The sequence below is a fragment of the Aquarana catesbeiana genome, linkage group LG03 (assembly GCF_042186555.1).
Source record: "Aquarana catesbeiana isolate 2022-GZ linkage group LG03, ASM4218655v1, whole genome shotgun sequence".
NCBI classification, from domain to species: domain Eukaryota; kingdom Metazoa; phylum Chordata; class Amphibia; order Anura; family Ranidae; genus Aquarana; species Aquarana catesbeiana.
In genome coordinates, this window is record NC_133326.1 from 577,965,679 (window position 1) to 577,986,522 (window position 20,844).

Genomic DNA, 20,844 nt, shown 5'->3' on the forward strand with positions numbered 1-20,844 from the left:
GCCGAGCAACCATTTTGCAGCGCCAGACACATCCCACACTGTAGTACTGCATGGCCACAGGAGCCCCAAATAGGATGACTGCATGTGTGTGCAGAAGCACCCGGAACATCCCACATCACTGCACAGGCTGGAGTTACACTTAGAAATGTATTGTTCCGACTTACAAACAAATTTGACGCAAGAACAAACCTATAGTCCCTATCTTGTTCGTAACTCGGGGACCGCCTGTAGTGCACTGGTTCCACAATGCAAGCTCGAAACAGTGGGTGAGCCCAGGAGGAGGAACTCATATCATTGAAGTTTAAATCAACTATGAAGGTCTGGGACACTCTCCGTCATAAACAGGTTCTCTCTACTCAGAAGGGTCCTATGACCCCTCTGGTTTATAACCTGGAATTTCAATCGAAATTACAATCCCAATCCTTCCTTTCATGGAACATTGCTGATAACACTAGGCTTGTCCAGCCTTTGGTCAAGGGCAAACTCCTACCCCTGAGCCCTTTGACTCATCTGACGCTCCAGAAAGGCTCTAGTTGGTTGCAGGATCACCCACTCTGGACATAAATCCATTCTCTCAACTTGATTTCTTTTATCCACAGGTCTCTGACAGATTTTAAACAATTATTATTTCAAGATCAAAGACCGAACCATGTTCTATCTACCATCCACAAATTATTACTTTCAGCTCACTCCCCACATGACGCACCATTTTTGAACAGATGAGAATCTGAGTTGGGTACTCCAATCTCTTCCTCTGACTAGAATAAATCTCTCTTAACATAAACTTTCCTCATCAGCTAAACACCAAGAACAGAATTACAAAATCATCTCTCAATGATACCAATGCCCGACTGATCTTCACACAATTGATCTCAACACCTGTTATTTATTTATTTATTTCAGGTACTTATATAGCGCCGTCAATTTACGCAACGCTTTACGTATACATCAGTCCCTACTCTCAAGGAGCTTACAATCTAAGGTCCCTAAGTCGCATTCATACATACTAGGGACAATTTAGACAGGATCCAATTAGCCTACCAGCATGTCTTTGGAGTGTGGGAGGAAACCAGGGTACCCGGAAGAAACCCACGCAGGCACAGGGAGAACATGCAAACTCCAGGCAGGTAGTGTCATGGTTGGGATTCGAACCAGCGACCATTCTTACTGCTAGGTGAAAGTGCTATCCACTACACCACCGTGCCTGTTGACACATCTCTTCAACCACACATACATATTACTCCCTTATCCATCATCCTGGGATCTTTCAAATTGTTAAGGAAGGATTTACTAAGAGAAACCCTCAGAAAGGTCTCCAGCTGCATGGCTGCAATTGCAATACTTCTGTACCTCTGCCACATTCCCTAAATATTTGTGAAGATGGAGTGTTCTATACCCACCTCTCTTTTAACCTTGCCCCCCCCCCACCCCCACTTTATTTTTTTTATTTTTTCTCTCTCCCCCTCTTTCCCTTTCTATCTTTCCTTCTCTGATTCCTTAAGTGGCCTTAGACTTCTCTCCTCACATGATAGAACATACTGTATATTGTACTCAATGATTCCATACTTCATAGGATTTATATAGTGGTACTTTTGACAGTTATAAATCTGATAAAAAAAATAAAAAAAAAGGGAACACAATGAAACAAAGATTATACATAATTCGAGCTATATGCACTAACTTCCTCAGGCTCTGCGCCCCAAAGCACCTTGTCCCCATGTTGACAAGGGCATCATCCCGACAACCCTGGGCGGTGGTTGTGGGGGCTTATCGTAATTCGGAGGCCCCCTTTAATGAAGGGGCCCCCAGATCCCGCCCCTCCTATGTAAAAGATTATGGGGTACCCTTTTACCCCCCCAAAAAAAGATAATGTATTGTAAATAAAAACAAGAGACAGTTTTGACAATTCCTTTATTAAAAATCTTTTTCCGGACTTCTCTGTCGGCGACCTGGTCCTCCTCCGACGCTGTCTTCTGTCGAAGATTCCGATAAGCCCCCTGCCTTCAGACCCCCACAACCACCGCTCAGAGTTGTCGGGAAGAGGCCCTGTCTGGGGGACATCCAGTATCATCTATCCTTTTTCTCCCCAGTCCGACTGTCCATTTGATAAAGCACATTCATGTGTGAAACATGTAAGTTGTTCCTCCCTTGCTTGCACATGTAGTCAGTGGTGGTTGGTGGGTGGCAAACAAACCTCCCCCCCCCCTCCCCCCCTGTGGGAGACGGACAGCGGCGATCAGAGTCTTACGACTCCTTGGCCAATCAGGTCTCAGGACCTGCTTCCCGATTGGCCAGGAGGAAAAGCAGGAGGACATTAGCGAATATTGATTTGCTAACGTCACAAAACTGGGTGGGCTCAGGACGCAGGGCTCTGCACCCCCAACCCACCTTTTTTTGAGCCAATTAGAGCCTCAGGCTCTAATGGATGGGCCACCACTGCATGTAGTGCTCTTCATGGTTTTATGCGAAAAAAGGTATTTGGATATTTGGATCTCAGTTTGATGTGCATCCATCTGGATTTTCCTTTCACTATTGCTTCGGCTGTGACTGGGCAAGCACCCCGCAGTGAGGAGATAATTCCGTTGGAGCCAGCTCACCTGTGAGCAGCATGGATTTTTTTTTTTGTGTCTGACTGTCCCTTGTCGGCGCTTTTATTCATTGGATTTCAGTTCTTTGAAGCATGGAGGCTCACCATCATATGTGGGGTTACCTAAGGCAGTGTGCATATAAATTTATTCTGCCTAGGAACGCCCACTTCTCCGCAATGATACCTCTCCATAAAAAGGTATGTTCACGTTTGCATGACTCCTTGCAAAGTTTAGCGCACTTCCATCAGGGCTGGGAGTTTGAAAGGAGTACTGGGGCAGGGTGCTGTGATATTTTCAGGAGGCTATGTACAGCACCCTGCCAGCTCCTTCCACCAGCCACAATCTGCCGGCATTGCACAGAGAAGCACAAAGACTCAGCAATGATGGCATCTAATGAAAACATAAATTTTGCATTTGAAAATGTAATTAGCATGTTGGTGATGGAGGAGAGAGGAACCAGGGAATAAACATCAGCTTTAAAAAGAAACCATTTTTTCCAATAAGCAATGCATGTTACAAGTATATGTAACATGTAAATGTAATAAGTACATACCGTTGGAGCGATGGATACACGTATGTTGGTTGTCACTGAGAAAGAAGCCATCTTTACACTGGCATTCGTAGCTGCCCATCGTATTGACACAAATTTGCTGACATCCACCATTATTATCCAAACATTCATCCACATCTGAGGGAGGTAATAAATATAATTTAAAATTACTTTTAAATATGGGATGGTACATGACAGTCATATAAAACAATAACTGGTGAAACGCATTGTAATATAGAACTAAAATAATAAGGAAAGATAGTATGTTTTGATTTGAAAAAACTGGTAATTAATATAGGAATGCTAATTATAGTGCACTTTTTAAATTGCCTTCTGAAATTCTCAGACAGATCTGGTACAGAATCATGTTACAAGGAGATGTAGTACTGCCAACATGCATACACAAACTGAGACCGATTTACAACAGAAAGCCTGTGAAGTTCAGTTTACTATCGCACCAAAATCCAGCCCCAATCTGGCAGCTCCCTTTGACGTATTACACCCCAAAATGGACAATCACAGCGTGGAGATTAAACCCATGGGAGTGAAATGCAAAAGCAGGAGGCGACGAGTGATGAGCAGAGCAATTTTGGCAAAACTGATGTTCATGCAAAATTGCCAAGTTCTCTAATTGTGTGTTTAGGTGAAATTTGAATAAAAATTAAAAGAATTATACTTTTTTAGGTGTTTTTGTTTTGGGTTTTTAGGTTAGTTTAGATAATTAATTTACGTTGCATTTATGTGTTTTTTTCTTTTTTCATGAATTTGATTATTTTTTTAGTACTGTAACTTTAAGGGGTTTTTTAATTTTAATTTTTAATTATTTTAATTGCTTTTACATTTTTTTCTGTGAAAAATTGTGCAATTATAAAGCTAATAAGATACAACCTCATAGAACTGAATAGGTCCAGAACAGCTAGAAGTAGCTTCTGTAGCCCTCTAGGGCATTTTGAAGTCTTCTGCCCTCCTAAAACCAGCTTAATTAAAATCTTCTCCATTAATGCATATGCATTTATCAAAAATCTCCCAATTTTCACTGAAATTTCTAATTTGACAAACTAGTAGGCAAAAACCTCACAAAAACAGCCAATCTCAGCACTGGCTGCAGAAGAGCAAGGAGCAGTGAGGGAGCTCTGATAAGGTGAGTATATGAGGTTCTGGGGATGCCATGTAGAGGGTCATTGTCACATAGATATGCATTGTCAAGCTGACAGTGTTTTTTATCCCCGAATGTGCTTAGATAATCCAAGAGACTAAAGCTGATCATACACCGTTTTCATTTGAACATTCTTATGGAAAATTCTGAAAAATCATTCATCAGTACATTTTTCTTATACAAAAGATAATATCCACGCTGTGTAAAATAATTTCTAATAAGGCTGCTTGCACCAGAAAGCAGTATAACACTTTGTGTAACACTTTGTTTGTAGAATTCACCTCCGTAACATCTCTAAAATTCGCCCCTTTTTAACAAATGAAACCACCAAACTCCTCATTCACTCCCTTGTTATCTCTCGCCTTGACTATTGCAACTCCCTTCTCATTGGCCTACCTCTTCATAGGCTATCCCCTCTTCAGTCTATCATGAATGCTGCTGCCAGACTTATCCACTTTACCAACCGCTCAGTGTCTGCCAACCCTCTCCTCCAATCCCTACACTGGCTCCCAATCACCCAGCGAATTAAATTCAAAATACTAACCACAACATACAAAGCCATTCACAACTCTGCTCCGAGCTACATCACCAATCTTGTCTCCAAATATCACCCAAATCGTCCTCTCCGCTCTTCTCAAGACCTCCTACTCTCAAGCTCTCTCGTCTCCTCCTTTCATGCTCATCTCCAGGATTTCTGCAGAGCCTCTCCCATCCTCTGGAACTCGCTACCTCCACCCGTCTGGCTATCCCCTACTCTTGGTACCTTCAGGCGATCCCTGAAAACTCATCTCTTCAGGAAAGCCTATCACGTCTCTAAATAATCTTTTACCACTTCCATCAGCTCATTCCCCACAGTTACAAACTTTTGTACCGCCTGCCCCACCCTATTAGATTGTAAGCTCTTTTGAGCAGGGCCCTCTTAATCCTCCTGTATTTTATTGTATTATAACTGTATTGTCTCCTCCCTTTTATATTGTAAAGCGCTGCGTAAACTGTTGGGGCTATATAAATCCTGTATAATATTAATAATAACACTGCTTCAGTGAAAAATTTACAAAATAATGGTGAAGCGACTCAACATAAAAAGCGAAACATAAAAAGCAAAAAACACAAAACATAAATATTGCAATAAAGTCCAAATATTCAAATTTCAATGGGGTGTCCAATGTAGTGAACAAATACAGTCATGCTCAAAAGTGCCAAAAAACTGTCTTTTATTTAAGGATAGCAGCCACATGAAGCCATTTATTATCACATAATTATTTGGATACTTTTTAAATCATAATGATAACAGAAATCACCCAAATGGCCCTGATAAAACGTTTACATACCCTGGAATGTTTGGCCTTGGTACAGACACAGAAGGTGGCACACACAGGTTAAAATGGCAATTAAAGGTTATTTTCCCATATTTGTGGCTTTTTAAAGGAGAAGTCCAGCCTGAGCTTTTTAGGCTGGGCTTCTCCTCTGGGTCACAGGAGTGCAATTAGTTTTGCACTCCTGTGACCCGTTTTCAGTGAAGAGCGGTCTGAGGTCCGCTCTCTGCTGACGTCACTGCCATCAGTCGAGGCAGCACATCATCCTGACTTCCCAAGTCTGGATCCGCCAGCTGCCTTGATTGATGGCAGTCTCAGGGGCTCAGCAAGTCGCTGAGATGGCCTCTCTCTCTACCCCTTCATAGCTCAGCACTCCAGTGAGCGTGGAGAAGCAGAGAGGAGAATCGCTGACTGAGAGGCAGCATTTCTCCTGTCAGGAATCTGTGAAAACCGAACCATCGGTGATGTTCGGTGGCTCTGTACTCAGTGAAGAGGCGGAGGAGGGCAGCTGCAGCATCAGTCTGATGCTCCATCCACATAGGTAAGCATGAATCAAAAATAAAAAAGGAAGCCATACTTCTCTTTTAAATCACAATTCATGTCTGTGTATAAATAGTAAATGACTTTGTAAGCTCTCACATGGATGCACTAAGCAGGCTAGACACTGAGCCATGAGGAGGTAGAAGAGAACAGTCAAAAGACCTGCGTAACAAGGTAATGAAATTTTACAAAGATGCAAAAGGATTTAAAAAGGTATCCAAAGTCTTGAATATGCCAGTCAGTACTGTTTAATCACTTATTAAGAAGTGGAAAATTATGGGCTCTTTTGATACCAAGTCAAGGTCAGGTAGACCAAGAAAGATTGCAGCCACAACTAGCGGAAGAATTGCTCAGGATACAAAGAAAAACCCACAGGTAACCGCAGGAGAAATACAGGCTGCTCTCCAAAAAGAGTGTATGGTTGTTTTTAAGGAACACAGTTCAACGATACTTGAACAAAAAAGAGCTGCATGGTTGAGCTGCCAGAAGGAAGCCTTTACTGTGCCAATGCCACAAAAAAGCCAATGAGGCATGTTAAGGTGTTGTTGGGCATATTGTAACCAGGCTTTTTTGTGGAACTTGTACAGTAAAGGCTCCTTTCTGGCAACTTGACCATGCAGCTCTTTTTTGTTCAAATTTAATCGTATTGTGCTCCTTAAAAACAACCACACCATCTTTTATCAGAGCAGCATGTATTTCTCCTATGGTTACCTGTGTTTCTTTGTATCCCGAACAGTTCCTGTGGCAGTTGCGGCTGAAATCTTTCTTGATCTACCTGACCTTGGCTTGGTATCAAGAGATCCCCAAATTTTCCACTTCTTATTAAGTGATTGAACAGTACTGACTGGCATATTCAAGGCTTTGGATATTTTTTTATACCCTTTTCCATCTTTGTAAAGTTTCATTACCATGTTACGCAGGCCTTTTGACTCTTTTCTACCTCCTCATGGCTCAGTGTTTAGCCTGCTTAGTGCATCCACGTGAGACAAACAAACTCATTGACTATGTATACACATACACTAATTGTGATTTAAAAAGCCACAAATGTGGGAAATTAACCTTTAATTGCCATTTTAACCTGTGTGTGCCACCTTCCGTGTCTGTACCAAGGCCAAACATTCCAGGGTATGTAAACTTTTTATCAGGGCCATTTTGGGTGATTTCTGTTACCATTATGATTTAAAAAGGATCCAAAAAATGATGTGATAATAAATGGCTTCATGTGATTGCTATCCTTAAATAAAAGACAGTTTTTTGGCATGATCAGTCATATTTTCAATATCAATGCCAAAATTTCACAATTTCTGCCAGGGTGTGCAAACTTTTGAGCACAACTGTATCTATCAATAAACACTAGTGTTGATGTAAAGGTTCTTCATAAATGTGCTTCAGTGATCTCCCACCACCAAGTGAATTTCAAACTCACCAGAGCGAGTAGCTGCCATCACAGAAGCAATAACGCCCAAAGCAACACGTTGATCCAGCAAGGACCATAACGGCATAGGGACTCCAAGGACCGCTCTCTTAAAAATAGAGGTCCTTCGAGTCCTACTGTTATGTTATAAAAAAAGAAAAACACATTTCAGTCCCACTCTTTCTACTTTTCTCTTCTCGAATATCGATTTGAATCCAATGACCATTAGGAAACTGAACAAATGTTCTGAGAATGAAAAATTTCAAACACATTTCTGATTTTTCATAAGTGTCAAAGAAGATATCAGAGTGTCCTTTGTTAACCGTAAGCCTATCCGTCTTCATTACACTTCTGATAAGGGTATGTTAAGTTGTTTCCACACTTTTGCAATAGACTACGTGACTGTCAGTAGGCCTATTTTATTCCTTTTATTCTCCTAATCGGAATTGTCCTTCCAGTTTTGTGGCATTTTACATGTAAATCTAGACTCAACCAACAGTCTGGGAAAACAAATTGTAACAAATAATTGCACGATAGCTGTGGCATTAGCCTAGTAGGAGGAAGCCTCAGTTTCTGATTCGGGAAAGAGTATACCCTCTCTTTACTATAATGACTACAACCAGTAATTACCATTGCTGCTCCTGTACATTACAGGGTTTGATTGCAGTGCAGACACTAACGTGCGGTTTCCTAGCGATCCCTTCCACAACCACAACTGGCACAGAAAATATAACATAAAACCGTCATACTTTTTTGGTAATGAAGCTGCTGGAAACAGGCAGCAAGCCCTGATTAGAAACAGTTGTCTCCAAAATAGACTTTCAGATTGCTTTACAGAGAGGGATGCTTCATGTCATAGACCTGTTATGCTCTCTTTTTAAAGGACCTGTCATCTGTATGCAAAAGAAGGTCAGTGTAAAGTATTTCTAAATTCTACTTGTAAAAAAAAAAAAAAAATGATCTAAAACAAAATGTATATAAAAACAGGAAAATAAACCCATCAGAGAAGTCCCTTATCCCCTTATTTTTGCCCTTACCATGGAATGAATTAAAAAATTATTCGTTCTGCACCTTGAATATTACAAATGATGGTCATGAATGTGCAACATAAGATCGGTCTTTATACTGATGATGTTCTGATCACCTTGAATGATTCTCTACAATCTCTCTCTGTCCTACAAAATATATTGGAGCACTTTGGCAGAATCTCGTTATATAAAATCAAATACACTTAACCTTGTATGGTTGCTAATCTGCTTAAAGAGGAGTTCCACCCAGGGGCTCCATTAAAAAAAAAAAAAAATTAAAAGTCAGCAGCTACAAATACTGCAGCTGCTGACTTTTAATTGGACACTTACCTGTCCCTGGGTCCAGCGATGCGGGGGATCAAAGCCCCGCTCGTCTCCCCCCTCCGCTCGTCGGCGCCGGCATTTCAACTGTGGGCTCCAGGCTGTGGCTTCACAGCCTGGCACCCACTGCGCATGCACGAGCGGCGCCGCACGCCGTGATTGGCCGCTCAATCACCTAGGACCTGTAATGGGTCCCAGATGATTGACAGGAGGGAGGGAGCAGAGCCGAGCCCTTCCTGTGCCGAGGGGGAAGTGATGTCACCAGCCCAGGCAAAGGAAGAGGCAGACTACGAGGGACCACCTAGCAACAGGCATTTAGAGGTAAGTAAAAAAAAAAAAATATCCAAATGTTTTTTTGTTTTTTTTTTTTAGAAATTTTCAGGTATTTTTGTTTTTTTGGGTGGAACCCCACGTTAAAGAGAAATTCCACTTTTGCTGAGAAAAACAAAAGGCGTTTTAGCGCTAGAAATAGTGCCTGAAGACTGCCTCCCAATCTCTGCAATCGATGCTTTCACACCTGGGTGGTGCGCTTGTGGGACGTTATAAAAAGTCCTGCAAACAGCATCTTTGGGGCGGTTTAAGAGCGTTTTATACAACTCTCCCAGAACGCCCCTGCCCATTGCAATGAATGGGCAGAGCTTCGGATACGCCACAACATGGAGTATTTAACCCCTTCTTTGAGGTTAAAAGTGCCCCGCTGGCGGCCGAAAAGTGGTGCAAAAGCGTCGGTTAAACAGCAGTAAAGCGCCGTTAAAACGACCAGCACTTTACCGCTAACGACCAGCACTTTCAGTGTGAAAGCAGCTTAAGAAATCCTGTGTGTTTGTCTGTGTCCATGTGGGGAAATGAGTCTAATGGGGGTGGTTTCATAATTTTCAGACAGCTGTGCACCTGCAGGGCTCTAAATCTGCTGGGCCTGCATTCCTTTAGACGCGATTTCCTATTGGAAGTATCTCACCAAAATCAACATTTTTGTTGCAGGGGATGCCTGAAATCTGACTTGCATCTTATGCAGCGTACACACGGTCGGACTTTTCAACCGGACATGTCCGACAGACGAGGACGGACCAAATCCGACGGACAATCCGATCGTGTGTGGGCTTCACCGGACCTTCAGCGGACTTTTACAGTCGCAAATCTGACGGACTTTAGATTTGGAACATGCTTCAAATCTTTACGGCGTAACTCCGCCGGACCCAGAAATCCTCTCGTCTGTATGCTAGTCCAACGGACAAAAAACGACGCTAGGGCAGCTATTGGCTACTGGCTATCAACTTCCTTATTGTAGTCCGGTGTACGTCATCATGTACGAATCCGTCGGACTTTGGTGTGATAGTGTGTAGGCATGTCCGTTCGTTAAAAAGTTCGTCGGAAGTCCGTCAAAAGTCAGTCGAAAGTCCGCTGGAAAGTCTGTCGGACAAGTCCGGTCCAAAAGTCCACCCGTGTGTACACGGCCTTAGGCAGACGTTTAGGAATATTGATGAGCCAATCACACAAGCAGGAAGTGATGTTTCTGGGGGGCATTTTGTACACATTCTGTGTGCAGAACACCTGCAGGTAGCCATATTGCATAGCATTTTACAGAAAATTACAGAGCTGCAGATTGAAAAGGAAAGGTCATTTTTAAGAACATTCAATTACAATACGATTTGTGATGCAATTGTATACGCTATACTATTTTTTCTTAATTTGATATTTTTTCCCCCCACAAAAGTGGAGTTACCCTTTGAATTCTACCAGTAAAGCACAGATCACTCATGCAGTACCTTTCTCGTGGGCACCAGCCTCCTCCTTAATATATCTTGAAATACAATTATTATCTCTCAGCACTAACCTTTTTCAATTTTACTATAATTTCTTAGTAGCCAAACTTAATATATGAATAAAGGAAAAACTTTTTTTTCTTAGTTTGGAGAGGGATTATGACACCTGTCAGCTTTTATTGCTGTCTCTGCCCCCTGGACATGTACCCTTTCAAGGGGTTAAATGTGTTACCTAGGGAGTGATTCTAACTGTAGGGGGAGGGGACTGACTTGGGGAGGAGACCGATCGGTGTCCCTATATATGCTAGGAACACACAATCTGTCTCCTCTCCCCTGACAGGACGTGGATCTGTGTGTTTACACACACGGATCCACTGTCCTGCTCTGTAATGAGCAATCGCGAGTGCCCGGCGGACATCACGGCCGCCGGGAGCGCACATCGGCTCCTCGGAGACGCGTGTGCACCCCCTATACCGCCAGGAAGCTGAGAACGTCATATGATGCCCGCCCAGCATGGAAGATCCCGTCTGTGGATGTCATATGACAATGGGCGGGTAGGGAAGTGGTTAAAGTGGTTGTAAACCTCAGATATGAAATATGAACAAAGCACATCCTTCTATAGTGTGTTCTTGTCTCAATACAGAGTACTAAGTGTAATTCCTCTCTGCTGCTTCATTCCTCTGCTATAGGCATGAGTCACTTCTGACACCAAGAGAAAAATGGTGATAGGGAGGGACCACCAGCACAGAGCATGTGATTGATAACCTCAGCCCTGTTCCTGTGTGCTATGTGAAGGGGGGTGGGTCCCGTCTCTCCAATCAGCTCTCAGAACTCCCCTCACTGAGGTAACTTCAGCTCTCTGCACCATGTTTTTCAGAGCAGAGAGATCCTGTGTAAATTCAGCACTTTGAATGGATGTAGGGGAGAGACAGCTGTAGATAGCAGGTACAATTTATGAAGGATGATTTGTTTAATTTCTGTATCAGGCCAGACACTTCACTGGAAATATGTAAGAGTTTACAACCACATTACGAATTTGGAGCTCCAGAGGACAAACGGCTAAGGCTCGGTTCACACTGGGGCGACTTGGGATCCGACTTGTACGCCCTCAAGTCGCCCCAAGTCGCTCCAGAAATAGTTTCAATGGGAGTTAACGCTAGCGTCTTAATAGACACTACTGAAGTCGCTCCGACTTCAGAGCGTGCTCCCTGTACTACTTTGATCCGACTTTGATCCGACTTCAGCCTATTGACTATCATTGAAGTCGGATCAAAGTCGGATCGCCGTCTCGCATGATCCGACTTCGGCATGCGACTTGTGCTCAGATGATCTTGAGGGGAACTCCGCGCCAAATTTTAAATAAAAATCCGGCATGGGTTCCCCCTCCAAGGGCATACCAGGCCCTTGGGTCTGGTATGGACCTTGAGGAGAACCCCCTACGCCGAAAAAACGGCGTGGGGGGGTCCCCCCCCAATCCATACCAGACCCTTATCCGAGCACGCAGCCCGGCCGGACAGGAATGGGGGTGGGGACGAGCGAGCGCCCCCCCCCCCTCCTGAACCGTACCAGGCCGCATGCCCTCAACATGGGGGGTTTGGTGCCTTGGGGGAAGGGGGCGCGCTGCGGCCCCCCCCACCCCCCTCCTGAACCGTACCAGGCCGCATGCCCTCAACATGGGGGGTTTGGTGCCTTGGGGGAAGGGGGCGCGCTGCGGCCCCCCCCACCCCAAAGCACCTTGTCCCCATGTTGATGAGGACAAGGGCCTCTTCCCGACAACCCTGGCCGTTGGTTGTCGGGGTCTGCGGGCGGGGGGCTTATCGGAATCTGGGAGCCCCCTTTAATAAGGGGGCCCCCAGATCCTGGCCCCCCACCCTATGTGAATAGGTATGGGGTACATGGTACCCCTACCCATTCACCTAGGGAAAAAAGCGTCAATAAAAAACACAGTACACAGGTATTTAAAATAATTTATTAGGCAGCTCCGGGATCTTCTTCCGACTTCGGGGGTCTCTCCGGCGTCTTCTCCCGGTGTCCGCATCTTCTGCCGGCTCCAACGCTATCTTCTGGCGCTCTTTTGCCAGCGGTGGTCCGGACCTCTGGATCATCTTCTTCCCTCTTCTCTTCCAGAGATGTTGACACGACGCTCTCCCCAGCCAGAATGGTTTCTGTGCGCTCTGCAAGGGACTTATATAGGCGGTGACCCCGCCCCCTTATGCCGTCACAGTCCCTGGGCATGCTGGGTCTGTGACGTTTTAGGAGGCGTGGTCACCGGGTGATGACCACGCCCCCTTATGACGGCACAGCCCCAGCATGCCCTGGGACAGTGACCTCATAAGGGGGCGGGGTCACCGCCTATATAAGTCAGTTGCGGAGCGTTCAGAGACCATTCCAGCTGGAGAGAGCGTCGTGTCAACATCTCTGGAAGAAAAGAAGAAGGCAGAAGTCCGGACCACCGCTAGCAATTGAGCTGCAGAAGATAGCGGAGGAGCCGGCAGAAGATGCGGACACCGGGAGGAGACGGCGGAGAGACCCCCGAAGTCGGAAGAGGACCCCCGAAGTCGGAAGAAGATCCCGGAGCTGCCTAATAAATTATTTTAAAAAACCTGTGTACTGTTTGTTTTATTGACGCTTTTTTCCCCTAGGTGAATGGGTAGGGGTACCATGTACCCCATACTCATTCACATAGGGTGGGGGGCCGGGATCTGGGGGCCCCCTTATTAAAGGGGGCTCCCAGATTCCGATAAGCCCCCTGCCCGCAGACCCCGACAACCAACGGCCAGGGTTGTCGGGAAGAAGCCCTTGTCCTCATCAACATGGGGACAAGGTGCTTGCGCCCCCCATGCCCCAAAGCACCCCCCCATGTTGAGGGCATGCGGCCTGGTACGGTGGGGGGGGGCTGCCAGCGAAGTCGCCCGTCATGGAGGCGACTTGAAGTCGCCTCGTAATTTGCCGAAGTCGTGCCAAAGTCGCGCTGAAGCCGCGTTGAAGTCGCGGTACAAAGTCGCGTTAAAGTCGTGTTGCCCATGTGTGAACCGAGCCTAAGGGCAGAGCAATCATTACAACATATGCCACATACATTTTTGGAGCTGATTACTGGTTATATGACTCTTAACACTTGGGTTGCAGCTGGCATTAAATACATAGCAGACCTATACAGGTATACTTACACTCAAATTAGAATTTTCAAGATCTATGCTTTACCTACTACATCAGCTGCAATGACTTTTACAAATACCTTTCGACTTTGTCATGCCCAAATTTTTCTTTATTGGAGTAGCAATACTTTAGTTTGGGTCCTTTTAAAATTCTTTGTTGGCCTTATATCCAATATATGGCCATTTCGGTTATCTACTAACTGTCACTGTTACTTAAGTCAGATTCCCAACACAAACTACCACCAATGGAATACTGGGAAAAGATTTCGCTATTTGAAAATGAACAAAAAGAACACTGCAGTTAGTAATCCCTTTAAAATATCTAAGTGCATATCCCACTGAATCAGTGGGAATCAGTGCCAAAATTTCTTCATAAATGGTATTACACTAACAGGTTAGCAGCTATCTTTATCAACTAATCTTCCCCCTGCTTGAGAAAATGTGGACACACTGGAACTTTAATACACATTTTGCAGCATTGTCAACACCTTAGCAACTTCTGGAAAGGTATTTTTGGGTTTATCTCCTCTGTTATGCAGATTCCAACTGCTCTTGATCCAAAATAGGCACTATTGGATGTAGGGATCGATGACTGGCCCACAAACTTCCAAAAAGTCATTTCCTTATAGCAGCTAGGCTATCACTAGCAAGATGATGAAAATGGAAAGAAAACCCAATATTTCCCTATGGTTATCCAAATATTCACAGACCATACCGTATACACACGTTTGCCAAAGTTCGTCTGACCCAGAAATAATTTTGGCAAAAATGTAACCTTGGGCTCTGTAACAGTGGATGCACCACGACCTAAGTTTAATTTACACATGCTCCACCATGCTACCTCCTAAGACACTTTAAATATTGATCTGTAGTGTGCATGCACGGGATCTCGGAGACAGAGGTGCTCTGAACAAGCTCCGCATGCTCCGACCCTGAAAAGAGCTACAAACAGCATAGGCAGCGGGGACGAATCACCAGAAACCTACCAGCACACATCCCGAGGCGGTATTGAAACATAGGGTGACAAGAAAAGGCAATATAAACAGCCTAGCACCAACGGAGCATCTGGGCCCTCCCCCGGACACAGGCTGCAATCTAAGATGGCGCCGGGACGTGGAGACACACAAGGCAACAGAAACAGACAAATCTCAGCAGAAAAAGGGGACCAAACAGATCAAGCCTGAACATATCAGGGACCCCTTCTCCTCTCAATCATCTGGAGACCTGGACACAGAGCAGCAGGGTGAGTCCCTATCACAGTCCCCATTGCCAGACACATACAGGGACATTCAAGAGCCTGTAGATTCCCCAATGTCCTCCATGGACAGGAATATGGTTCAAATGACAGATGTCATCTTTAGTCAACCCAGCCCCGACATTTCTGCACCTCAGTCAGCACATTATGCAGGAGATGCAGTCCTACTTGCACGCTTTTCTACAATGCTGCAACAGGAGTTATCTAAAGCGTGCTCCATAATCACCACTGATCTCAAACGGGACATACACAGCACTGCAGAAAGGTTTGAGATGATTGAAACAAAGATTGATAGCACAGGTAAGAAGGTCAATCAGAATTCCAATATGATTACTGAGCTCCAGGACAGGCTGGAAGAGGCTTACACTAAAATTAAAGATTTGGAAAATCGGTCTCGCAGGTATAACGTGTGTATACGGGGCCTCCCTGAAACCCATACGGATCTAGAAGGAGCCGTGAGGGAGCTGATGAAAGAATTGATTCCTGACATAAACACAAACTGAATGGAAATTGATCGAATTCATCGAGCCCTAAGAGCCCCAAGGTCGGATGGCCTTCCATGCGATATCATAGTCAAGCCGCACTATTATCGCATAAAGGAGAAGATGATGTTCGCAGCAAGCAAAAGACAGGGCTTGTCATTATTTGGAGCACCTATCCAACTCTTTACTGATCTAGCCCCTTCTACGGTACAAAAACGGAGAAGCTTGAAGCCTTTACTACAACAGCTTGTGAACAAACAGATAAAATATAGATGGGCATTTCCCTTCAAATTGTCTTTCACATATGAAGGAAGATCCCACTCTTTCTCAACATTTCAACATGGCGAAGACATACTGCTGGATCTAGGGATCATCACACGGGACTCCCACGCTCCCTCCGCCTCCCGGCAACCAAGTTGCCCCCTCTCCCCGTTGTGGCAGGATCAAAAGAAATCGCAGGCCAGAACATCTTTTCAGATTACCTGAACATAATTGCCGCTACCTCCCCCAAATGGGGAGCGCCAACGTTTCTCCAAGTTTGACTGGTTAAAGTCTACAAATAACAGTAGATCTAACACAACCACCCCTGTTGTACAAGAACTGTGCAGTTCACCACTCAACCTGATCACATACTTGAATGACGAATGTTGGGTTATTGTTTGTTGCTTGCCACCAGTTTTACTATGAAACAGCAAAGTGCTGTACCTGTCTCCTCGGAAAAGGGGGAAGGCAGGGCCCCCCTGGGCCAGCGATTCGGGGGCAGGTGTAATCGACGGGGAACCCGCCTGCCCTGGACTCGCAACCCTCGAGAGGAGGTGACAGATGCAGTACACCCAAAAGTTTTAAATGACTATATTAGTCATAGTCTAGTTCCTGTTGGCCTATTTATGGGTTTTTGTTACTTGGGTCGGGGCGGCCATACATGCCACCCACTTGTGAGACTACCTTTCTTCTGAAGAGGATGGTACCCTCACACATACATTTCCGGACATTGCATCCGGTTGGGGTTGATCCCCAAAATAACGCTAACTCATTAATGTTTATTACATGAGCCTAAGGCCGAATGTTCAATATTCTGTTATTCACCTAGTCTTTTTTTTCTCCTCTCTCCTCTTTTCCCTCCCCTCACCCTGAATTTTGGCTCCACGCTCTAGTCTTACAACTGGGTCCTGGCTGATATGAAAGCTGGATACACCCATCCCAGGAGCTACATCAACTCACAATGCAACAAAAGGTAAGAGTGCTCTGCCCTGCCACGATGGCTAAAACGTATTCCACTGACTACTCAGACCCACAATGTCCACGCTTTAATTCCCCAACTAAAAGAACCAAAGCTTTTCAATTTTATCATGCACAACAAGCTGATGTCCTCCTACTGCAGGAAACCCGTTTTTCTAAAACCTCGGCCCCCCGATACCTGAATATCAAATATCCGCAATATTACATATATTACTCTGTCCCCGCAAAAAAAGGAGGGATGGCGGTTTGCGTTGCAAAACGGACCCCCTTTACGACCATTACAGTTGGACGCCTCCATAACCAACTAGTGTCATTCATTTCATATTATGCCCCCAATTCTGGACAGAGTTTTTGGCAAAATGCTTAGGATATTGATGCCCAGAGTACAGGGACAGGTACAGTAATCATGGGGGGGACAGCAACATACCGTTAGACAGGATAATGGACAAATTGGACCCCACCAAAACAATCCTCAAGTGATCACCAACAGGTAGCAGGAAAGTAGCATGTCTATTTCACTTATACGACCTGATCAATGCCTGGAGGGAAAGAAACCCTACAGTCAGAGATTATACGCACTTTTCGCAGGTACACCATACCTATTCCCGGATTGATCAACTTCTAGTGCGTACCCCCTTACTCCCATACATGACATCGGTAAAAATTTTGTCCACCCCCTGGTCTGATCATTCTCCAATTAAAAACTTTCCTTAACGGGACTCTGGACCAAACCTCATCCCTCCCCATGGAGACTCAACGTAAGCCTACTGAACGACCCCATACTCTACACCGAAATTGAAAAAGAATTACAGGTCTACTTTCGGACCAATAAGTTGTCGGAGACATCCTCCACGATAAAATGGGTGGCCCACAGAGCTACTGTACGGGGTAAATTGATCCAAATAGCGGCCAGAGCAAAACGGACCCGAGAACAAACGATCAAACAACTACAAGTGAATCTAGACAATTTAATGAAAGAACAGCATATGACTACCCAGGCTGACATAAGGCATAAGATAGATGAAGCTAGACTTGCATTAAACTTAAGTATGACCACTCAAGCGGAGAAACATATTCGCTCATCCAAACATAAATACTACACACTGGGAGATAAGCCAACCTCAATGCTGGCTAGTAAGTTAGTCCCCCGAACGTACACACCAACCCTACCTAAATTGCGACTACCTATGGGGCACCCCACTCAAAATCCTGAACTGATCCTCTGGGAATTGCACAAATTCTATGTCAGACTGTATAGTCAGCCAAACAAATGATCACAGACTAAGGCAGAAAAGTTCTTTCAAGACGTCCTATTGCCCAAACTTACACACGCCCAAACAGAACTGATGGACAAAGAATTTACAGAACTAGAGATTAAGATGGCAATAAAAACCATACGTCCATCTAAAGCCCCAGGTCCATACGGATTCTCAGGTCATTATTATAGAAAATATCAAGAGATCCTTACTACCCATTTATGTTCTTATTTTGATGACCTGAGATGGGGTAGTAAAATCCCCAAGACATGAGAATGCAGCATATTAACATATTTTGCAAAAACCGGGAAAGGACCATGGGGACTGCTCCAATTATCGCCCAATTTCCTTCATTAACACAGATTTTAAAATAATGACAAAAGCACTAGCTCTTAGATTAAACTCTTTCCTCCTAAATTATATTTATCCTGACCAGGCAGGCTTTGTCCCAAACCGCCAGGCATCGGATCAGACCCGCAGGATAATAAATCTAATTTCAGCTATCCAACCCGATTCGAACTGCAAGGGACCTAGAAGGGGCATGCTGCTTTCGTTGGACATCCAGAAGGCGTTTGACTCCCTATCTTGGGATGACTTATTTGAGGTGCTACATCGCTTTGGGTTTGGAGAGCGCTTTCTGGCTCTTCTTCCTCGGACGCTGTATGAAGCCCCGACAGTATCATTGAATCTCAGGGGTTCCCAATCCCTTGATATTAGGAGGGGAACTAGGCAGGGATGCCCATTGTCCCCACTGTTATTCGCTCTAGCAATAGAGCCACTGGCGATAAAGATTCGGGCCTGCCCGGATGTCAAGGGCATTGTTTGTGGGGACAGAGAACATAAGTGTTTACTGTTTGCAGATGACCTCCTGCTGGCTCTGTCGTCACCTATCACTTCCCTCCCCAACCTCTATAATATTTTACAACCGTTCTCTGAAATCTCGGGTCTAAAAATCAACCACAGCAAATCCAGAGCGCTGAATCTCTTCTTACAGAGTTCCACTCAGAAAACGCTAGAGCAATCCTATCAATTTCTATGGGTGGCAGAAGCTCTTTCATATTTAGGAATACGACTGACTTCATCTATACAAACCCTATATAAACATAACTACCCTGCACTGTTCAAACGGCTGACTGAGGACCTAGCCAGATGGCAGATTCACCCCCGGGCGTGGTTTGGCAGATTACACTCAATAAAAATGAATATATTACCGAAGGTCTTATATCTGTTTCGCACTATACCTGTGTCGTTAGTTCGATCTGATCTACAAATTTTTCAAAAAAAGATACTACAGTTTATATGGGGAGACAAGAGGCCTAGGGTGAACAAGGTAAATGTATACTCCAAAACAGAAGGGGGGACTTGGCCCGCCTGATTTACAGAAAAAATGTGGGCCCAACTCGCCGAGTTTCACTCTCAACAACCCCAAGCACTATGGATGACCATGGAATCATATTCCTGTCACCCCAAACCAGTTTCCCATATTATGTGACTCCCAATGAAAGAGAGACCAATCATACTATGCCCTACTCTCTCCTTTTCGCTAGATATTTGGGATAGACTCTCAAGGACGAAGAAATTCCAATCACCCCACAATCTGCTAGCACCTCTATTGAGAAATAGAGAATTCACCCCAGACCTCACTCCCCCTGCATTCAAATGGTGGACCCACAAGGGCCTAATAGGGATAGCAGATCTCTGTGACTACAAAGGTATGCTATCTAAAAAAATCTCTGATAGAAAAGTATCAAATGGCAGATACTGAAAACTATAGACTCACCCAAATACATCATTATATACAAACCCTAACACGCAAGAGTGATTTAGCAACAATGACTCCAATGGAACACTTGTGTCGACAATATGACAAACTCAGGGGCCATATACAGTGGGGATGGAAAGTATTCAGGCCCCCCTAAAATTTTTCACTCTGTTATATTGCAGCCAATTGCTAAAATCATTTAGGTTAATTTTTTTTCCTCATTCATGTACACACAGCACCCCATATTGACAGAAAAACACAGAATTGTTGACATTTTTGCAGATTTATTAAAAAAGAAAAACTGAAATATCACATGGTCCTAAGTATTCAGACCCTTTGCTGTGACACTCATATTTAACTCAGGTGCTGTCCATTTCTTCTGATCATCCTTGAGATGGTTCTATACCTTGAGTCCAGCTGTGTTTGATTATACTGATTGGACTTGATTGGGAAAGCCACACACCTGTCTATATAAGACCTTACAGCTCACAGTGCATGTCAGAGCAAATGAGAATCATGAGGTCAAAGGAACTGTGTCATGAAAGACGTCCTGTTAACACAGTTGTGGGCGGAGGATCAGTGCACAGAACTCCTGTTGTTAGAGCCGGTGGGCGCGTGCGGGTGCGCGCTAGCACAAACGGACGCATGCGGGTGCGCGCTAGCATGAACGAGTGTGTGCGGGTGCGCGATGGTACGATCGGTACTCGGGCGTGTGCGGGGGCGCGCGAGTACGCGCAGACGTGCAGTGTGACAGTGTTTGGCACCAGTGGACTTATTTAAAGGAGCCTGTCAGCATGCTTTCTTGCTGTCCGGTCTACAGTGTTCCCTGTGACCCTAAGCTACCAGTATTCCTGTCTACCTGATTCCTGTTACTCGGCCTGCCCCTGACTACACCTGTTTGCTGCCAGTTCCTGATCCTGACTAGTTTGACTATTCTCCTGCCTTCTCCTACGGTTGTTTGCTGCCTTTCTGTTGCCGACCCAGTCCGTACCCTGACTACTCTTCTGCCTCTGTTTGGT

General features: G+C 44.8%; 1 protein-coding gene across 4 annotated transcripts in view; it reads right to left on the bottom strand.

Annotated features, from left to right (window-relative positions):
• Nucleotides 1-20,844, bottom strand: part of SCUBE1 (signal peptide, CUB domain and EGF like domain containing 1) — a 461,934-nt gene that overhangs the window by 314,783 nt on the left and 126,307 nt on the right. For all 4 annotated transcript variants that reach the window (XM_073621953.1, XM_073621951.1, XM_073621952.1 and 1 more), the window contains exon 4: nucleotides 3,142-3,276. In XM_073621953.1, coding sequence (XP_073478054.1) covers nucleotides 3,142-3,276 — 135 coding nt within the window. The remainder of the gene's footprint in view (nucleotides 1-3,141; nucleotides 3,277-20,844) is intronic.